We start from the raw sequence: 20,601 nt of genomic DNA on the forward strand, positions 1-20,601 counted from the left end.
AATTCAATATTTAATGTCCTTCACAATCGAGTGGTTATAATTCATTGTAAAATGCATACAAAGTCATCATTCACCATCCATACAATATTCATATAAAATATATATATTATAGGCTGCAGAGTAAAACTACTTTGGTTAATTCATTTCAGTAAAGAAAACATCATATTTCCCCCTCAAACTATTTGTGCCTCATACATAACATAAGCCTTTATGGCAGGTGCATATGTCCTGTCTGTGTAGTGGTAAAACAGTCAATTTCAAAATAAAGCGAGAAGTTGGCTCTGAACACCACATTTTGCCCACCAGATAATAATTAGAGGGAAAGAAAATTGCTTTCTACTTAAGTCATGTTATGTTTGTTTTTTAAGATTATTTCTTGGGGCTTTCCCCTTTATTATAGTGACAGTGGATAAACAGGAAAGGGGGAGAGAGATGGAGGATGACATGCAGCAAAGATCTGCAGCAAAGATCCGCAGGTCAGATTCGAACCCTCGCCGCTGCAGGACTCAGCCAACATGGGGCGCACGCTCTTACTGGGTGAGCTAGAGGTCGCCCCATGTTATGTTTAAAGAAAGTACCTATTCTACTCTGCATCCTGTAAGTTTAATGACTCAAAGCTGTTCAAAAACCCTTCACAACTATTTCCATTTGTCCCCTTCAGGGCCTGAAGGCAGATTTGACTATGAACTATGTACAGTACAGTTCTTCATGATTCATACTGTGGGTTCCATTTTGACTATGGCTGCAACTAATGTTATTATTGTGTATAGCAATGAATCTGATTAGTCTCTCAATTAAATTATTCATTTTGATCAATAAAACTTTAGAAAATTGTAAAGAAAAAAAAGGAAATGTCCAAGGTGATGTCTTCAAATTGTCTGTTTAGTAACCAACAGTCAAACAAAAATGTTCATGTTACTTCAACATCAGGCCGAGTACAGCAGCATCAGCATGTCAGTAGAGAATAGAGAAGCTAGAACTAGGGCATTTGGGGCATTTTGCTTGACTTCAATTAAATAAACCAAAATGGTTGCCAAGTAATTTTCTGTTAATCCACTGATCGATTAATTGACTTATCATTTTAGTTTTAATGTTGAAAGATGTTTTATTTGGCACTTGTGGGCTTTATAGTGTATTTATAATTTTGATCAACTAAAGCCAACAAATAAAAAGACTAATAAAACTTTGCATTGTAACATGAAAAGTGTATTGAAAGTACAATGAATATGAAAAAATGTATATCTGTTTTTAGTCTTTATATTCTTCTGTTCAGGCAGGCAAAGTGTGCTTTTAGCAAGCTCTGGGTGTATTATATCAGCTTGCATTATAAATCCCCTGTATTATTATTCTGTGTGTACATTCATTTCTCATCTTGAAATATCAATAGGACATATAACATACACCCTTAACGGATTAAATTGCATTCATTGAGGAAAATAAATGTATTTTTAATCATATTATAATTTAAGTGTAGTGGACTTTTGCATCTTAATACTGTTTTACTATAATTAAACATAGTGTTTGTTGCTGTGCTAAGTTAATTTTACTCCCTTTAGGCCTTTATATAACCTGGTTATCTTTAACCCTCCTGTTGTCCTCGGGTCAAATTTGACCAATTTTCAAAAAGTTTCTATATCAGAAATTTGGGTTTCTTTCAACCAAATTTTCAAAAGAAATAACGTAGATGGCTCCCTACAACGCTCTCCACAAGTTTTATTCAATTTCATAGCATTTGAATTTTATTTTTTATAAAAGATCGTTGAAAAAAGTGACAAAAATGTCGGGAAAAGCTTCAAAAACGTGGGGGAAAACACACACAAAAATGTCAAAAGGTACAGAAAAAAAACGTTGGGAAAAAGTGACAAAAACGTTGAACAAAGTGAAAAAAACATCAGTGGAAAAGCAACAAAAGTGTTGAAAAAGACGTCCAAAACGTTGAAAAAAAGTTTACATTTTGACCCAGAAAAACTAAAAGTTGCATGGTCGATGGGAAGACAACACAAGGGTTAAAAGTATTATTTTATATTATCTGAATTAAGTTAAAAACTTAAACCGCAGACATTATATTTGGTCGATGAGGTCACATAGCTAGTGCAAATCTCAGAGGTATTGCACCCATTGTATTAACATACATGTATGTACTGTAGTGTGTGCATGTGAAATGGCCCACTCTTCTATTATCGAAGAGTTACTGTGCACACGGTCTGATAAAAACCATCCACTTTGGAAACTCCCATGGCACAAAGGTGTAAGGTGTTTACTGGCAGACGGCCAAAATTTAAACTCTTACCCACCTTTAGGTCCCCCACCCCTTCAAAAATCCTGTCTCCCTCAATGCCCTCTACCTTGGCCAGTGTGAGGTGGTAGCGCGGATTGTAGGAATCCTTGTGGAGAAAGCCCTCCTCCCTGTAGGCCTCCAGCAGGCCACTGTTGAGCTGCTGGAGGTGAAGCTGAGGCTGGGGGCTCAGGAACAGCACCTTCCCATTGAAATGTTTCAGCCTCACAGGGAAGGTCAGAGACACCGGCGGGTTACGATCCAAATGGGCAAACCGTCGCAGGATCTCCCCAGCAGCGGCTACCTCAGCTGGGCCGGGCAAATTCAGGAGGCACATAGTGACATGGAGGCTGGGGGCGGTCTGCCAGTGAGGGGCAGAGGAGGGCAGAAGGGAGGTGATCTCCTCCTTCAGCTGCTGGAAACAGGAGAGGATAGCAGGAGTGTTGGCCTTGAAGGTGATGAAGTGCGTGGGTCGTTTTTTAGGGGGGCGACCAACACCACGCTTCTCCTCTCTCTGCTCCAGAGGTGCTGATGGATTCTGGCTGATGTTCATTGCTCCGAGGTAACTCTGTGTATAGTAGGGAGGAGAGCATCACTGTTAAACCTGAACTGTAATAGTTGGATAATAAGGTATTTCAGGATGAACTGTGCTGTACAAACCGAAGCATCTTCATTATTTTCCCAGCTTTCTTGCCATTCAGTCTCTTCTGCACCCTCTTTTTTTACGCTTGTGCCCTCTTTTTGGGATAAGGACATTTGGTTTGTTGAAGCCGTAGGTCTAAAATCAAAACATGTGAGTAAAATTACTCAAAAGGGAGGAGAGTATATTGCAAGATTGCTTTCCAAGTAACAAAACATACAATTTCCTAAATGTAAAATGTTATGTCTTAGAAACACAGTAAAATCCAAGTTGTAATCGTATGCCATTGTGTTAATTGATTAGTTATCTGTTGTTATATACCAATCATATGAAATGAATCTAAAATAGTAATAATACAAATAAAATAAAATAAAAAGTATTTTAACATCTTCAAATGTCTTGTTTTGTCCAACCAACAGTCCAAATCCCAAATGTATTCAGTTTACTATCATCTATGACAAAGAAATTATTATTATTAATGTATTATTTGATTATCAAAATAGTTGCAAATCCATTTTCTGTCCATAAACTAATCATCGCAGCTCTATTTTTTTTACTTGGAAATACATCACATTGCAAAAGCTAAAGATGATCTAAATTCCGTTTCACTTTGACTAAGTTGGCATTTTGCATTGAGTATAGAGGCTGAGTATATAAAATGTAGACAGTAAAAATGCTATTTTGTTGTGTACAGGAGTTATCTGTTCTCAGTTCAATTTAAATAAATAAAGAATGAACATGAACACCAGACCTCATTGCAGCCTCCTCCAAAACACATGCTCCTTGTGATTCCAGTTGTTCCAGAGAAGTGTTTCCTTGACACTTTGGAGCGGGTTGTGTTGAGTCAGGGGTGTGAGTATTCATTTCACTCTGCTTCTCTTCCTCCAGATGTGTGTTCTCAGTATGAGTACACTCGTCTGTTTCACTCCCTTCCTGCCCACGGACAGCAGGTGGCTGATCTTCTGTTATAAGCCTGTCTTGGCCTTCTGTGTTTATTTCTTGTGAAACAAATAATTAGATTTCGTCAGTGTGAATTCTGTAGTACAGACTTTTGTAAATGTTGTGTATGTCAGTTTGTATCTTGTTGTATGTAAGGTGGGGTAGCAATAAAGGGTCCACTCTTACCCTTTACTACCTCCTCCTCTCCAAAGGGGGGAGCCAGAGATTGACCGGTGGAGCCAAACACCCTGTCAGTCCTGCTGTGGCGGTCCCAGACGCGGTGCCCTCTGTAGGTGAAGTACTGGATCCTGTGTCTGGGCAGGGCCAGCTCAGAAGAGTAATCACAGTCGCAGGGGTCAGTGTCCCAGTTGAAGTCATTGAAGGGACGCTCCAGCACACCAAGGAAGCGATCAACATAGCCCACTACAAATTCTGATCCATCCGCAGATGGGTCCCACAGGATCCGAGAGATAACGTCATCTGCTGTGCGCATGCGAGGCTTTTTGTTCACCTCTGCGGGAGAGTAAGATATAAAGAAAAGTGTTAAAACACATTAATGTACAGAAAAAGTGGCCTCATGTTGTCATTTTCAGATGACATGTGGAGTGACCTTTTGCCTCATATTTTGGCTTTGTTGCTTTGTTCACTTTGTTCTTGTGTTTTTCCATCTTTTCTCCATCTTGTTTGTCACTTGGGTCAGATGAGACAGCCCCTGAATCAGCTATTGATGTGTTACTAAGACAAGAGAGCAACAAGGGTGGAAAAAAATATCAGAAGGTACATATGAAGATGGAAAAAATGCTCTTAGTCTTCACTCCATTTGACACAGATGAACCTTCATGTAGCATGCTGAACTTTGAACAGCACCCATATTTAGTCATGATGTGCAATATGAGAAATGATTGACCAATAAAAATAACAAATACACACAACACACTTTGCAGATAGAGTTTAGCAGTAAGGAAATGGCATTCAGACAACCATCAATCATTTAATGCTAGACGTTGTGCTACAATGATTTTCAACCGCTCTGTGTTATAGTTATTAAAAAAATTTAATTATTATAAATTATTATAATTATTATTATTATTATTAAATTGTTGCAGATGTAAATTTTCACACAGAATGAGGAGCTTGGATTTTGTCCCCATCACTTATACTAAAATAGCCCTGATCATATTCACAACATTCAGGCAGCCATCTATTTAATGCTAGCTGCCTTAGTGCTACAATAATTTGCAAACCTATTTAGTGTTGCAGTTACTAAAAATAAATGATGTACATATTTGAAGAATCAAAGTACAAAATGAAAAGTAGGGCTGGGCAATATGGAGAATATAATCACAATATTTTTGACCAGATACCTCGATTCGATATTGCGACAATATTGTAGGGTTGACAATTTGTGCTTTTACAAAACATTTTCACAATTAGATTTTAGATAAATAGTCATCTGTAATGTGGATATAATGACTAAAGTGGTTAAAGGCTAATAATAGAACAGCTAGAACAGTCTGGTAAGTTCAGAAAATGACATCACTTTACTGTAATGCAGCTTGTAAAACCAGGAAAAGACAACACCTAAGCCATATTACGATATTCGATATCCAGAATCTAAGACAATATCTAGACAAGACAATATCTAGTCTCATACGATATCGATATAATATTGATACATTGCCCAGCTCTAATGAAAAGTCATCCTTTATCGTGTTGGTGAGTTTGCCGAAAAGGTAAAGTGAGCTGACCTGTGAGAGAAATGACATCTGTGGCCAAAATGACACTTTCCCTTCAGGAAAAATTGGCAAATGTTGACTCCAGCCTGTTCTGCTGACTCTGTCAATGATAAAGCGACAGAGAGAAAGTACAGAGTAAAAGGAAGTGGGACAGATGTGTAATCAAACTGTAATGACAGCCTGTAATAAAAGGTGAGCAGCCTCCCAATATGGGTTCTGATTTACATTTAATTAAAGACACAAAGCAACGGCAAAATAAGCAAGCAGATTTTGCACAAAGTAACCCCATGTAACTCCTGCAGCCTAGTCTTTGTGCCCTATTAATTCTGCACTAATATGTTGAGGGTCTCTCTCAGGTAAAGAGTAAACAAACATGATCACCCAACCTTCCCTACTAAACAGCCTGAGGGCCCCAGCGGGCTGAATAAGACTCAGGCAGTGACGTTAAAGAGAGAGGATACAGGTACACAGTGAAACACGGAAAATACCTATAACAGCAGGATGTTCTCAGATTAAACAGCAGGCTGGATACATGAAAATAGTATTATACAGTAAAAGAGAAAGTCATATTTAGATCAGGAAAATAGGTATCTGTTTCTGCATGTGTTTTTAATACATGGTTGAGTCGTGTCTCCTGAGAAATGTTTGTGTGCCAGATCACACATAGATATTTAACGTACAGCAATAGGAAATATGATCCCTAATAATCACCTGTTCTCAATTTTTAAACTTGTTTACTAAAATCCTTCTGATCCATATCTTAAGCTGGTGTGATATTACAATTGATGACTAAATAAGTGATTAATCTCTTAGAGGAAAACTCGCAGTGGAAAAAAACTCATGTAACAGGTGGCAATTACTTGACCCAGAAGACTCAAATGTCAGCCTGTAAACTCAAACACATACCACACACTAGGGCTGGGCGATAAATCGATTTTATCGATTAAGTCGAATGTGTAGTTAACGTCGATTTGTTTAAATGAAAATCGATTTTCTCCTTAACATCAGCCGACGCTCCCCTCATGGATCCCATAGCTCCGAACGGGCTCAGCCCTCGCCCTGCGCGTTTGCCATAGAGATACACAAACAACATGGCAGCGACAGGGACTAACATTAATTCTTTTCTTAACTAGTAGTTTCATTACTTACTTATCCGTAATCTCCGCCGAAATGACCGGCAGCTCGCGGTGCTCTGTCCCCGGCTGAGAGTCACCTATTATCGTATAACTGAATCACCAGCTACCGCTGACCTAAAGGACCACCATGCGGGGCACCAGAGGCGGTGTTGAGGAACTCTTTTGCGGCTCAACACATCTACTAAATGCCGCTGATACGACCGAGCTGTGATGGAGGTCTGTAGCGGCTTAAACAACTAGCAATCGCCGCTCTGTAGCACGGAGCTCCTCTTCGACGTTTGTTTCTACCACTAGTTACTACGAAGGAGCTTGCTACAGGTGTGCTACATTCAAGAGACCATGGGATGTTAATGTACGTTACTCAGCAACAGGTGAAAATAGGGGCAAGGTTGCGCAATAACGTTAAAATGATTTGAACTTTTAGCGAGGAACGAGAAGTGAATTACCTGTATGTGTGAAAACAGCTTTATCTCACGCATCCGTTTGTTTGTTGTTGAATATATAGCACCCCCCCATCCAAAAAAAGGGAAAACACTCAAACCAATTTATATTTCCACAAAATTGGCATGAATAATCATAATGGTATACATGCCCCATGTGTGTGCGTGTGTGTGAGTCAAAACAAAATAAAGTTAAAACTTGTTTTGAACAATTTCTTTGTCATCTGCAGATTGATTTTAAGTAGGGGGAGAAAAAATCGATTTAAATCTTGAATCGGATTTTTTTGGAAAAAATCGGGGATTTTATTTTTAGGTCATATCGCCCAGCCCTACCACACACGCTGCAACGCTATTTCCAAATAGGAGAACTGGATGTGACTCACGCCCCAAATCCCTTAATTATTAACGGTAAAGTCTTCCTTCCCACTGAGATAACACTGACCAGCACAGGTTGAGCAGGTCGTCAGAGAATGTGAGCAAACTTATAGCAGTCTTGAAACTGCTTCCAGACATAAAATATCAGTAAAACAGACTGGAAGTGACTGGGTAAATATTACTTATGAAATTCTTTATTCCTTGGAAAGTGTATCTGTATTTGAGCCTAGTCATACAAGTAAGGGAGGAGAAGAGGATAATAAATCTTTGTCTCATACTGGACTTGGAGGTCAGAGCCAAAACTTACGGCTCGTGACTCACTTCCTAATCCCCTGGCCCATTTCAAACAGAGTTGCCCGGCATGAAATGAATGTTGTATTTCATTACAATTGACAGCTAACTTCCTTAGCTCCGCTTTCCAATGAGAGGGGCTCCAGCCACATGAAAGCATAACTAAGAACTTACCAGAAATCAAGTGTTCACAGTAACACAGAACTGTGTCACAGATTGGGGAATTTGATTCAATCACTTGGTAAAGATTCAGATTTCAGTAATATTTACACCAGGCGTTGCAAGAAAAAGTCTAGGATACTCAAGTTGACTGAGACAGGATTACATTTCACTGGAATTGTATTGGACACTGGATTTGGATGTGACAAATACAATTAACTGATTGATTGCTATGATACATTGTTTGGGCTAACCTATAGCTATATAATGTCTCAAATGAGAAGTTAGTTAGCCTTTAGAGACCCATTTAACAAAGACCAAACAGTTACTAACCTGATGTACAAGTTTATTTACCTGCTGGGGCTTTTAGGGTGTCTTTGCCAGAGTGAGGGTCAGCGGGGACCCCTGCCTCTGGACTGGGTGTGTCTGTGAGGTGGGTCCCATCATCTCTCGGGTCCTCTGTTGGAAATGATGGCACTCCTAACCCGTCTGAAGCCATGCTCAAATCTGTGATTCAAAAAGGCAAAGTTACATTCAAAACGTCTGCTGTTTCACTGTGGTGTTTGCTGCTAGACTTGTTTGACCTGACAGAATGGCAAAGAATAATCGGACACTCCTAAAACTGGAAAACTCAGCTAATGCGGAAGTGGTTGGTTAGCGTTCTAAAAACATTTAAATCCAACAACTCCCACAAAAATAATCGTCATATTTGAGAAAATACATATACAACATAAACACGTCTTTAAAAATCACCTGGAAAATATTGTTGACATACTAACCGAAGGAGCAAACGATTCTGACTTTTGTTTTTCGCACTTTGACCCTGAGTTGGTTATCGCACAGTCATCATGGGAAATGTAGTTTTAAGATGTCTTTCGTCGACAAATGCCTTTGTGGAAACATTATATGAAGCCTGAAATTCTCAAATACGTCTGTTGTTTGCTGACTTTCGTATCGCTTTAAAAAATACTCGAGACATTTTCGCTTCAACAGTTAAAATAGCAATAACGTTCGCGCAGCTAAAACTGGCATTCGTCATTTGTGCTCGAGCGCGTGACTCTGCATCATGTGACAGGATCTGTTGTTGCCGCACAGAAGAAAAACAGAACAAGAAAAGTGTAGAAAACCTACGTATGAGAGACTGAGAATCATGGACTTTTGCAAAACGGACTAAATCAAGAATTGAGTTTGTTAATGTCACTATTTTAATATGCTTTTGGGTTTTGTGGACGTTGCGACCAATGAATGTCTCTTTGTGAAGTAGCATTGAGCACCAGTCATTTCTTGAAATTGGCTCTGTGCTAAAGGTAAGACGATTCGCTGTAATGACAATGTCCTAACCCTAGTGTAATCTAGCTAGTAATGTCAGTGACTGACCAGAAACAAATGTTATGTTCTGCTTTTTATTGCTCATATCAAGGCAAACATATTTAGCACAATAAACATTTGAAAAACTTGTAATCTCCCTTTCAGATGAATGCTCTGGTCGCTCTCTGTCACTTCTGTGAGCTCCATGGCCCTCGGACGTTGTTTTGTACCGAGGCACTGCACCCTCCATCCCCATCCCCTTCATCCCAGACAGGTGCCCCAGTGCCTGGGGACAGGGACCGAGATGGTGACCGGGAAGGTGAAGGGCTGACAATGAGGGCCAACAGCTCGGCCACACAGAGGGGAGACATGTGTGAGGTGAGCGCAGAGCAACTGTCAACTCACCATGTGCTCATTTAAAAAAAACTTGCCTCCATTTGAACAGCACCACCCTTCTCCGTCTTCTACATTATAACACTATAGCTATAACTTCTGGTCGAGGTGAGTCCATAGTCCTGTCACTATCTCAAAGTACACCTTTTCTTCTTCTTCTTCTTCTTGCGTCGTAGGGATGTCGATCTCTTCCTGCATCTCACCCGGGCTTTGTGAGCATTGACAATGAAACAGGCATTCGCTTCCTGAGCCACCAGCATCCCAGACAGCCACAGCTGTTCAGCGTGGTCCGTCAGGCCTGCGTACGCAGCCTCAGCTGTGAGGTAAACGGCGATGTACGTGTGCATGTATGTGTGTGTGAGTCACACATCTCATACACTTGATAAACTTCTGTCGCCACATATACTTCTACCTACTTTCTCTCTGTCTGTTACATCAGGTTTGTCCCGGCCGCGAAGGACCAATATTCTTTGGAGATGAGCAACACGGTTTTGTGTTCTCGCACACCTTCTTTATCAAAGACAGCCTGGCTAGGGGCTTCCAGCGCTGGTACAGTATTGTCATGGTAGCAATGGACAGGATCTACCTCATCAACTCCTGGCCTTTCCTGTTACGCCACCTTAGACTCACTATACAGAGCCTGCAAAGCACAGCCCTCAAGGTGGGGTGCACACACGGACACAACATGCTTTTATTTTGATTACTCAAATAGAAATATGAAGACTTATTCCACAAGTATCTATAAGGGCACCTAATGTCTTGTTCTCTCCATCAGGTGTTTGACAACGAACAAGGAGTTTGTCCCCAGCGAGCCGTGAGGATGAATAGTGTATTCTCTCCTGCAGTTTTCCCACACCAAAGGAGTGGCAATGCAGCCCGATCACTAACTTCTCTTACCCAGCATCCCAACCTCTGGGCCAGCCTGCACTCCTCGTTCAGCTGGTGAGTCGATATAGTGTCAGCCCTACTCTGTGACATACAAGCTGTGGTTTGTCTGTAATGGCTCACCTTGATATGTGGATTCATGTTTTCACAATGTCTCCAGGCTGCTGAAGGCATGTGGTTGTCGTCTGACAGAGAAGCTGCTGGAGGGAGCGCCTACTGAGGACACACTGGTGCTTTTAGAGAGACAGACAGGTAGTCCCATTGTCCTTAATCAAACAGGAGGATTTTTAACTAAACTTTTGTGTTTACCCATCTGATCTAACATCCTTTGAAGCCTGTAACTGAGTGAAAGATCAAGATGAAAAAATTAAAACTTATAAAAATAAACATACAAATAAACATGAAACTTATCAGAAAAAGAAAGATTATTTACCATGGCAACGCTCGCCTTCCACACAAGGTTTGGCCTCTTGCTGGAGGATGATATCAGCAGATGTCATGTGTTTGCACAATCTGCAATGGTTTTATCATCAGTCTGAAAAGTCTCTGGTGAAAGTATGATTCACCAGGAAAAAAACAGGGTTATTTCCCTTTCCAGAAAGTGTTTACACAATTACTAATCAAGATTTAGAAAGTGATTAAAAGATTTACAGAGATATTTCCGAGCACAGCGCAGCTCTTATGTTGTGGAATTTTAATACTCTGTTCCCGTTTTTTTTTTTTTTTTTTTTTTTTTTTTTTATTATTGTACACTTTTTTTCTTTAGCATTTATCAAAATCACAGTTTCCAAGTCATGAAAACGAAAAATAATTCCATTATCAATATTGAAGCAGTACAAATAAAAATATAAATTTGTACAAATTGTTTTTTTAAAGTTTCTTTTCTTTTTGTAATGTAGTACAGACTCAGTCACTCTGATACTACAGAGGTAGCTGTTTCATCTTGATCTGGCTCAGAAATCTATTAGTATTGAAAATAAGTCATAGATAAGAGGTGAGACTGTACAGTGCTGATTTTAGTTTGGAAATAGCATCATGTGCACATTACACTCTATATATGGAGTGTGACTAATAACCACACCTCTTGTAAAAAGGTTCCTGTGAAATTTCCCCTGCACTGATAATTGGCTTGAAAACATTTGATCATCGCTATTTCTGTTTTTATGTCATTCTCTGTTTCCAATAGAGCAAGAGGAGGAAATGAGCTGCTGGGAGGGAGCAGAAGGAGGCGGTTCTATGTCACAGCGGCACCAATCAGAGAGTGAGCTGGGCCTCAACTTCCCGTGTGATGACGCAAAATTAAATGAATCACCTGGCCCAAAATGTAGGTCCCTGAGGCATTTGAGACAGGTAAACCTAGGTATTTTTTCAGCTTGTCATTTTGTTGTGTAGAAAATAGAAAACTGAAAAAGAAAAAGAAAGGCCATAAAAAGCTCAATTGTATTGTTTCTTCAACCTTCCACTAGGGAGAGCATTACAAACACAGTTATAGTTTTATGGCATTAATCTGATACATTTTAGTAAATGACTATTAAAGACGTTAATTCACATTTTTACATTAGATCTCATAGTGTATCTGTGAGCTGTTGTACATTACAGTCTGATTTGTTCTGCAGGTCCTCGGGGCTGCTGAGTTTCGTCAGCTAGTGTGGCATGTGCTCATGGGAAATCAGGTCATATGGAGAGGCGCTGACCACGGGCTCATCCAGTCAGCTTTCACGGTGCTCAAGGTAGTTTACTCTACTGATGCATCCCTTTCTGCCTCGTTAGGAGAGACAACGTTATTATGACGTGTGTAAATACCAATTAGGGCAAGTGATAACACCTGTTAGGGTCCTCGTTAGTTGACCCATAGTGTAAGTTAAATACAGTGTAGTATAACACAATTGTAACTCTTACAATCATTTAACACCAAACATTTATGTTTCATGCTGTCAAGGTTGAAAAGTACTCGTGAAATGTGATGATTTAAGAAAAAAATTGAATACTTTCTTACATAACCATATTCGATGTGATATAAACTGATTGTACTGAATTGGGTTTCAGTTATTTCTCCAAAAAGATATCATTGTGCATTTACTCCCTACCCCTTTTTTCTAATTCACTTGCCCGAAGACGTTATTATTTACCCACCATTACACACCTTGAACTTGTCCTTGCCTGAACACGCTTCCCTGACCTTTCTATGCAAGATACACAAACAAGACTGAGCATGTAACTGTTTTCATTAGACGATCATTGTTCCTTTTTTTTGTGAAAAGATATTTGAGCGCAATAACTAGTGTGTGTGTGTGTGTGTGTGTGTGTGTGTGTGTGTTGAGTACTTTGCCAGGTGTTTGTATGCCTGAGTTCATTTCCACCTGGTATTAAAATCCGATCTGAGTGATCCGATCACAAGTGGAATGCACCCGGGATGCATTGAAGATGCATTACGATCCGATCACTCAGACCACATTCGGAGGTGGTTTATGACCACATGGTTTATGACACATTCCTTTAGCAGCGTGTGCAAGTTTGTGTCCTGAGCCACATTAAGGACTGCCTATTCAACTGTGAGCGGAACTACTTACTCATTCAAAGTATTCTCATGTCAAAGAAACCACTGAGGGTGAATCGGTGCTGCCTGCTCTTATATCCCTGGATGTCTGGAGATCTGTGACTCACGAATATTTAGGATATAACAACATACATTACCGCTCTTACGTAGCAACTTCTCCTTTTGTTATTTAGAAGCTGGCGAACCTGAGTTGTCAAAGCAGCGGTTGTAAAACCGTGCAGTGGCTTCATTTCCTATAAACTCTTTACAATAAAAGTCCTTAGTTATTTTGTTATTTAAAAGATTTTATTATGACGCAGCAAAATCAGGAAATGTTGGGTCTTTATCAGCACACGTACTTAGAGCTGTCCGCTTGTGATCGGATGACATTCAGGTCGGATTTTAATACCAGGTGGAAATGTAGCCTCTCTCGTTACTGCATGTTTCATGCTACTTCCCAGGTCTTTTACAGCAGACATTTTGACTTGTCATTGTGGCAAACACAGTTGTTGCTAATAACGATGACTCAGTTCTATTCAAGTGTCCCTGTTAACCCTGACGGTGTGCCATTGATGCAGCAAGAATAATACCGGCTAAATGGAATTCAGGCATCGTTATTTGTATTATTTACACCTTTATTTCCTACTGTGACATAGCAAACTGTCTTGTGTGAAAAAGGCCTATTGGCCAGAATAAATGAGTGGGTGAGTGGGCCATTAACATGCTTACTTAGCAAACCATGGTCATAATCTGAATCTCTGTCCTGTTTCCCATCAGTCTTTGCTCCCAGTAGGCTGTGTGCGTTCCGTGCCATACAGTGCTCAGTATGAGGAGGCCTACAAATGCAACTTTCTGGGTCTCAGCCCAGATGTGCCTATTCCAACACACGTCAGCTCTTCAGGTACAAGAGCACCTGTTGACTCACTCTGTGACAGATTACTGTATGAAATCTCAGAGAGAACTGCTGTTACAAGTCGTAGGCCTGTACATGCAGGTTATCTTGTGTTGACTTTACCTTTCTTTTGTTTGTCCTGAAGAGTTTTCAGTGCTGGTGGATGTCAGTTCAGAGAGAAGCTGTCAGAGCTCAGCAGCGTGTGACGACGATATCTCCTCCCATTATCAGTTCACCATCAGCAGTGCCAACACACAGCCCACAGACAGGGGTGAGTGGGCATACCTGAAGTTATAAATAGTCACTGTATGTTTGCTGCCACTTGTGAATGTGAATATCTTTGCCAAAGCTGAGCTGACTTAAACATACTCATTTTAATTAATCACAGAAAATACTTTTGATCTGAATCTGTATCAAAATACACTTAGTGTTGGGTTATGTGGGCCAGATTTCTTTTTCATTTAAGTAGGAGCAGGCATGAATGTGAAAATGTTCAGACATGTCCCGTCGAAGGATCTGGATCCTCATCAAAAACTGATATGTCCTTTGGCCCACAGCCTGTCTTTCTACCAGCTTTCATTCAAAACTGTTCAGTCAACAAGTCAGTTTTTGAGATAATGGACAAAAGGGACCAAAAACACAACGTTCTTGGGTGGTATTTGAATTAGCAGGAAACACTATAAAAAAAAGGATGTAGCACCATAGAATAATGACTGATGAACTGCCAAATAATCTTTGTCCTATTTTTATAGGTCCCACATTATTGAACAAGCTTGAGGTGGCTCTGTCTAATGAGAACTTGTCTGTGGACGTCGTGTCTCATTGCCTGCTGTGTTTGAAGGAAGAGTGGATGAAGTGAGTAAAATCCATTCACTCTTATTAGGACCACCTGGATTTAAGTAAGATTCTCATAGCCGATTCTCTCTCTTTCAGTAAAGTCAAAGTGCTGTTCAAGTTCTCTAAAGTGGACGGGCGAGGGAGGGAGGACACCCAGAAGGTTCTGGCCCTTCTTGGCGCCACAGGGCCGGGCGAGGAGGACAACGTCAGGCTGCTCAAGTTCTGGATGACTGGACTCAGCAAAACCTACAAGAGTCATTTAATGACGGCCGTCCGGGGAGGGGAAAGGAGCCCCAGCCAGTGAAAGAGAAGGATGAGGAGGTAGAGGGGGTAATATAAAGGGAGCTGACGGGGGGAGGGGGGGGAATTACTAATGAAGGGAAAGTGAAAGCAAGAATCCTTTCATCATCAGTTTTGTGGACTGTTTGGGACTTTTAGTGGAACGAAAGAGGCATATTGAATGGATGGCAGAAATGCTTTGCCTCATCCATTATTGTTTTTTTTTTTTTAAGTAATGAGAAATCTACTGTTCCTAACCCTGATTATGATCCTGCACAGATTAACACATCTGGTCAGTTTGGATAATGTATGAGGGCTTTTGTTTGTCAAAGGGAATTATTGTAGAAGAACTCTTCATACTAATATGTCAAGTTTAACTTATTACAAACAGACTTTGCACTTTGATTACTCTTTTTTTCTGATGTTTTAAAATGAAATAAATGAATATGAACGGTCACTCTGACATCCTTTTTCTTAATTTCACAAATTGGCTCCATCTTGTGGTGAACAGGAAGAATAAAAAGGGAGTGAGTTGGAGAGCAGTATTTCTCTGCCAGCTCCCACTCACTTGTTTGAGTGGCTGTCAGCCAACAAGCTTTAAGTGGTGTAAGACAACACTTTCATGTTTTCTAGTGTCCTGAAATGTACAAAGTGGTTGCATAACACGGCCTCGCTCCAGTACAGCCGACCACATCAGCAGGAGTTTGGCTTCTTAATGAGCCAGTCGTACACTGATCCACTAAAAAGCTGAGTTTGTTTTTCATACCACAGTTATTTGAGCCTGTAGCTTTGCTGAAGCTTGCAGACTTCAGTCAATAAAATTCAACAACATACGGCTTTGTTTAAATTTGAGGGGGGGGGAGGGGGGGAGGGGGGGGGGGGGGGACCATATCTATGTAGTGATTGTGTTTAAAAAGGTAATTCAGACTGATGTCCAATTTAAAAGGAAAAGTGAATTAGTAAATATTAGGATTGACTAGCTTTCTTTGTAAAGAAAAAAATAATATCTACTTCTCAACATTGCTAGTATGCTACTGTGTCATAATAGAGTTGTACCTTTTATTTGTTATGCTTTTCTCTGGCTAGCTCAAATCTGGATTTCATTTAGCAAAATTCCCTAAAAGAAGTGCAAACATAATTTGCAGCAGCTCCACAAATTAGTTACATATTTACCTCCCTCAATAGGCAAGCGATGTCTGAAACAGGAAGACGGCACAATGACTGGAGACCGGTCTTTAAAACACTTAATATATGTGAAGAGGTTTTGAGTTGATGATGCCTCTGGAAGTGTGTTCTTTGCTGCTGGTCTCTTAACAGAGATGGGACTGTCTTGCTTCCTTTGGCTTGTGTTAAAAAAAAAAAAGACCCACAGAAGAACAATTTCTCTTTGACATGAAGAAACAACTTTGTACTTCCTTCTTTTTCATTTGTAAATAACTCCTCTCATGACATCTAACAGAAAACCAAAATAACACGACACTTCACACAACCGGAGGGGACTTTACAGACAGGATGATGACAGCTGTGCACAATATTAGATGTCACAATCACACCAGCCACCTCTGTGGAACCGATTTTGACAGAAATGACTACAGAAAGCTGTCACACATGGAATGACTTGCAAGTTCTTGCGATGTGGTGTTGCAATCCTGTTTTTCAGGGAACGTGATTGTTGATGTATTTAAAAAAAAAAAAAAAAAAAAGGATGATTAAACAGTATAATATTGCACACTGACTGTGGAGAGATAAAAACCATGGGATTCACAGGCACAGAGGTGTGGGGGAGAGTCCAAATGAAAAACATACGCTCCAACTGCATGACTAAGCTTCCTTGGGTCTGGTTTGGAGGGGGGAGGTTGGGGGTAAGAGGGTGGGTGTCAGGGAATGTGGGGAGCAGGGGGGAGGGGGCCGGGTCAGTCAATAGTGAGGTAAAACGTGTGGTGGTGGGAGGGGCCGAGACTTAAAGGGAGCAGACAAGCAATCCAGCAGAGCACTTTCACTTTGAGCGCAGTGAGGATACACAGGGTGGCCAGAGGGAGAGATAGAGAAGAGGAGGCCAGTGTCTCTCCAGCTTTATCCATTAACCAGTTTCGAGGGAGAGAGGAGTGGTTCAAATTAGGCTGTTCAGGAAGATTCTAGGTCAGTAGTGAGAGGGAGAAAGGGAAAGAGATATAGTAAAAGAACAAACAAAAGCTTTCATAGGAAAAGGCTGCAGCCATTCAGGCTTAAGTGGGAAAATCCAAAGTGAGAGAGCAGGATGGCGTGAGAGGATAAATGAGGCATTTATTGGAAAGTACCAAAAGGACTCAAAAGGAAGGAATGTATAAGGGATGTCAACAAGAAGACTAAATTTCAAACGGTGAAGAAGAAGACACAGCAGCGTACTCTGTGTCAAAGACCTCAAGAAACCACCAAGAGGAAACTTTGCCTTTCACAGACTGACACAGAAACCCTTCTGCAGAGTGATTGCTGTCAACAAGAGAAATGGAGAAGTGTCCATTCTTTGAAAGATAAAAGGATGTCACTGCCAGGTGAGAAACAAGCATTAACTGCATTGTTAGTGCTTTTTGCAAAATGTCTTGTTTTTAAAGTCTGTAGGAAAATAGTGGAATAATTGGAACTGGTTATTATGTTATATAGTAATGAGGGAATCGGAACTGATTTATTGTGTCACTTTGTATTGTTACGATAGCATTCCCAGTGTCTTAATTCAATTACATAGAACTGTTGTAACAACAGGCCATGTTTCATGTTTTCTGCAGAAATAGTTAATTGAGGCAGGAAATGATGTAATGCTTTTTAGTAGGTATGCTGTTTGAACAAGCTACAAAACCACAGAAAGTTTCCAGCAATTATCTGAATGTGTTTTGTCTCTCTTCTTCTTCTTACTCATGCTTTTAACAGTTTTGCTGTTGCTATCACTGTTGACTGTCCGATGTGGTGGATGTGACTTTGACCTGGAAGGTGTGAAAAACATTAAAACGACCATAGACTCTAATCCGACTGGATTTGTAAGTTAAAAACACTGACTTTGTTTATTATTTTATGTAATCCTTTTGGTGTTTTCTGAAGTGTCCCCTCTGTAGGAATTACATTTCCAAATGCATTTACTATATTTTAAAGAATGCAATTACTTGTATTGACTGTCTTCAGTCAGTTGGTCTAAAGAGGAGGTCAAAGGTGAAGATCTCACTCAATGAATGAGAATATTCAGCTCTGCCTTGTTATCTGATGAGCTCTAGTTATCAGAAGACAAACAGTGTCTATGACTGACATGCGTAGCTCTACAAAGGGAGTGTGTAGTTTCACGTCAGTGGTTAGTTATGTTGTTTTCTACATGAATACATCATTCTTGTCAAACTCGATATATTTCAGTATAGTAATCATTTAATAAATGCTAACTCATTTCATCATCTGTGCGTGTATTCTCATCTTTTTCTTTGCTTTTGTTTTCTCTTCCAGCGGACAGTATTTCCTAAAGATTACTATGTAGTGCACCGCTACACAAAAAGCATGCTCTGTGATACTGATCCGGTGAGTTGCTTATCAGAAAAAAAAAGGAAGTGGGGTTTGATGTGCAATAAATGGGTTGTACATTGTACAGTTTTTTCAGGTTTGCACAACATCATCTTTTTGGTTTCTTTAACAGGATAATTATTATCTTTTACCTAAGCTACAGCTACTACTATAAAACAGGCCTTGTAAAAAAGACTGTTGTACAATGTGGCCTCAGGTCTTGCTTTTAGTTGAGCAATTGATGTGGTTTTTGCGGTGATTTGTCACAAAACTAACTTTGGGGTTGTTGTGTTGCTCTACCTTTTCCCTGCAGTGTTGTGTGTTCCCTGCTGCAGTAGTGCTCCTAAAGTCCTGGCATGTGCTTCTTGGTAACCTCTGGGATGAACACCTAAATCACTCCTTTATCCTTGATCTAAAGCAGACACTGGATAAAATTATAAAAAAGAACAAAAATACAGAGGTAGGGTTTCCTTTCAAATATATCTCACCATAAAAAGACATTACTTAAATGCAAAAAGGACATACCGGTAAATAACTGGTCATTTGAAATGTGATTACTTAGTGCAAAATATTTACATTTTTGTTTCAAACATGAATTTATGTAAAATCACATTAATAAGAGTTGTGCTTATAAAGATCCTGTGAATGTGCCTTTGAAATCTTCTCTTTTTTCTTCTCCTTCTGTTGGAAATCTTCATCTGTTCCTTGTTTCCTTGTCTCAGAGGTTCCAAGAGGAGACGGACCTAGCCCAATTCTCCACATTATCTTCCTCTCCTGAAGAACTCCTCAAGCTAACGTCAGAACTTTTCACTCGATGGCTCGTTGTCGGGTGCTTACCTTCGATTGAAACCTGCACCCTGCCCACTTTGCCCCCCTCTGTTAAGAGGAAGGACTATGCGCCATCGAGGGCCAGACTCTTGACCACCCGAGCTATCAGCAGTGAGGAGGAAGGACAGTCTGACAAGATGATAGACATTACACAGCCTCCGTCCAATGGTGCTCCTCCATCACTATCATATTCTGCTTCTGTTTGGAGCCCCTTGCTATTCAGACTCTACTGGTGGTTGTTGCCTTAGTTACTAAAAAGGATCTTTTTTTTTCGATGATGCACACAAAATGCAAGACATTTCCTGGCACTGAATGTTTGTTTTCTTATATTTGTGTCTTTGTGTTTCAATGCAGCAAGCTTTTTTTAATATGAAGTGACATGCACCGGTTGCACCTAATGTCCAAAGTTAGTTCACATAGCTAAATTCTCTGTGCAACAGTGCTCTGTAACAACTGATATAACTAAATAAACGTATAGCCATCCTCTCTAGAGTAAATCACAAGCTCCAGCTAGCTACGCTCTTCATGCTAACCAGAGATACAGTAAATGCTGAGCAAGCCAATGCACATATAAGCCATCGTCTATTGATGTCGAATTCATCACTGTTTACAATGAATGTTGTGTAAATGTAAGATATTACAGTCAATGGGCGTTTACTTTTGTACATATTTGTAAATTAAAGACATATATATATATATATATATACTGTATATACATATATACATATATACTGTATATACATATATATATGTGTGTATATATATATATATACATATATACTGTATATACATATATATATGTGTGTGTGTGTATATATATATATATACATTGTTAGTTTTTGATATAATATCCCAAGAATTGTAAGCTATATTTATTGTGGTCTTTGCTGTTTGTCATCAGTGATGGAAAGTAACCAGGTACATTTAATCAAGTAGGCTACCGTACAGTTTTGAGCTACTTGTACATACTTATTTTACTAATTTTATGCTACTTAATACCTCTACTCCACTACATTTCAGAGGTAAATATTTTACTTTTTACACCACTCCATTTATCTGACAGCTGTAGTTGATGGTTACTTTACAAATGTGATTCATTGTTATAAATTAAATTACCCAACAGTTTATTAGGTTGG

At 39.8% G+C, this 20,601-nt stretch overlaps 3 protein-coding genes across 5 annotated transcripts; 2 read left to right on the forward strand and 1 right to left on the reverse strand.

Moving 5' to 3' along the window:
• Positions 1–2,135: 2,135 nt before the first annotated feature.
• On the reverse strand, positions 2,136–8,738 carry leng9 (leukocyte receptor cluster (LRC) member 9). Of its 2 annotated transcripts, none has more exons than XM_036006066.1 (7): positions 8,346–8,738; positions 5,603–5,690; positions 4,465–4,589; positions 4,041–4,367; positions 3,667–3,901; positions 2,936–3,053; positions 2,136–2,843 (listed from the first exon to the last, which is right to left on the reverse strand). In XM_036006066.1, exons 1-7 carry the CDS (start codon positions 8,488–8,490, stop codon positions 2,178–2,180), a joined length of 1,704 nt encoding a protein of 567 aa, XP_035861959.1. In that variant the 5' UTR covers positions 8,491–8,738; the 3' UTR covers positions 2,136–2,177. The 2 variants fall into 2 exon arrangements, with proteins under 2 accessions (XP_035861959.1, XP_031155305.1); XM_031299445.2 differs by having other exon boundaries at positions 3,667–3,913; positions 8,346–8,736.
• A 307-nt stretch (positions 8,739–9,045) lies between these two features.
• On the forward strand, positions 9,046–15,578 carry flcn (folliculin). 2 transcript variants are annotated; one of them, XM_031299447.2, is made up of 12 exons: positions 9,046–9,298; positions 9,465–9,677; positions 9,869–10,027; positions 10,132–10,353; positions 10,468–10,634; positions 10,738–10,829; positions 11,764–11,927; positions 12,194–12,307; positions 13,891–14,014; positions 14,151–14,276; positions 14,758–14,860; positions 14,939–15,578. In XM_031299447.2, exons 2-12 carry the CDS (start codon positions 9,465–9,467, stop codon positions 15,144–15,146), a joined length of 1,692 nt encoding a protein of 563 aa, XP_031155307.1. In that variant the 5' UTR covers positions 9,046–9,298; the 3' UTR covers positions 15,147–15,578. The 2 variants fall into 2 exon arrangements, with proteins under 2 accessions (XP_031155307.1, XP_031155308.1); XM_031299448.2 differs by having other exon boundaries at positions 9,047–9,298; positions 9,869–10,015.
• A 1,513-nt stretch (positions 15,579–17,091) lies between these two features.
• Positions 17,092–20,165, forward strand: zgc:174888 (uncharacterized protein LOC558116 homolog). The gene is made up of 5 exons (XM_031299460.2): positions 17,092–17,652; positions 18,026–18,132; positions 18,584–18,655; positions 18,951–19,097; positions 19,360–20,165. The coding sequence occupies exons 1-5, from the start codon at positions 17,640–17,642 to the stop codon at positions 19,711–19,713; spliced, it is 693 nt and encodes a 230-aa protein (XP_031155320.1). The 5' UTR covers positions 17,092–17,639; the 3' UTR covers positions 19,714–20,165.
• The last annotated feature ends 436 nt before the right edge of the window (positions 20,166–20,601 follow it).

This window comes from Sander lucioperca, chromosome 10 (assembly GCF_008315115.2).
Source record: "Sander lucioperca isolate FBNREF2018 chromosome 10, SLUC_FBN_1.2, whole genome shotgun sequence".
NCBI classification, from domain to species: domain Eukaryota; kingdom Metazoa; phylum Chordata; class Actinopteri; order Perciformes; family Percidae; genus Sander; species Sander lucioperca.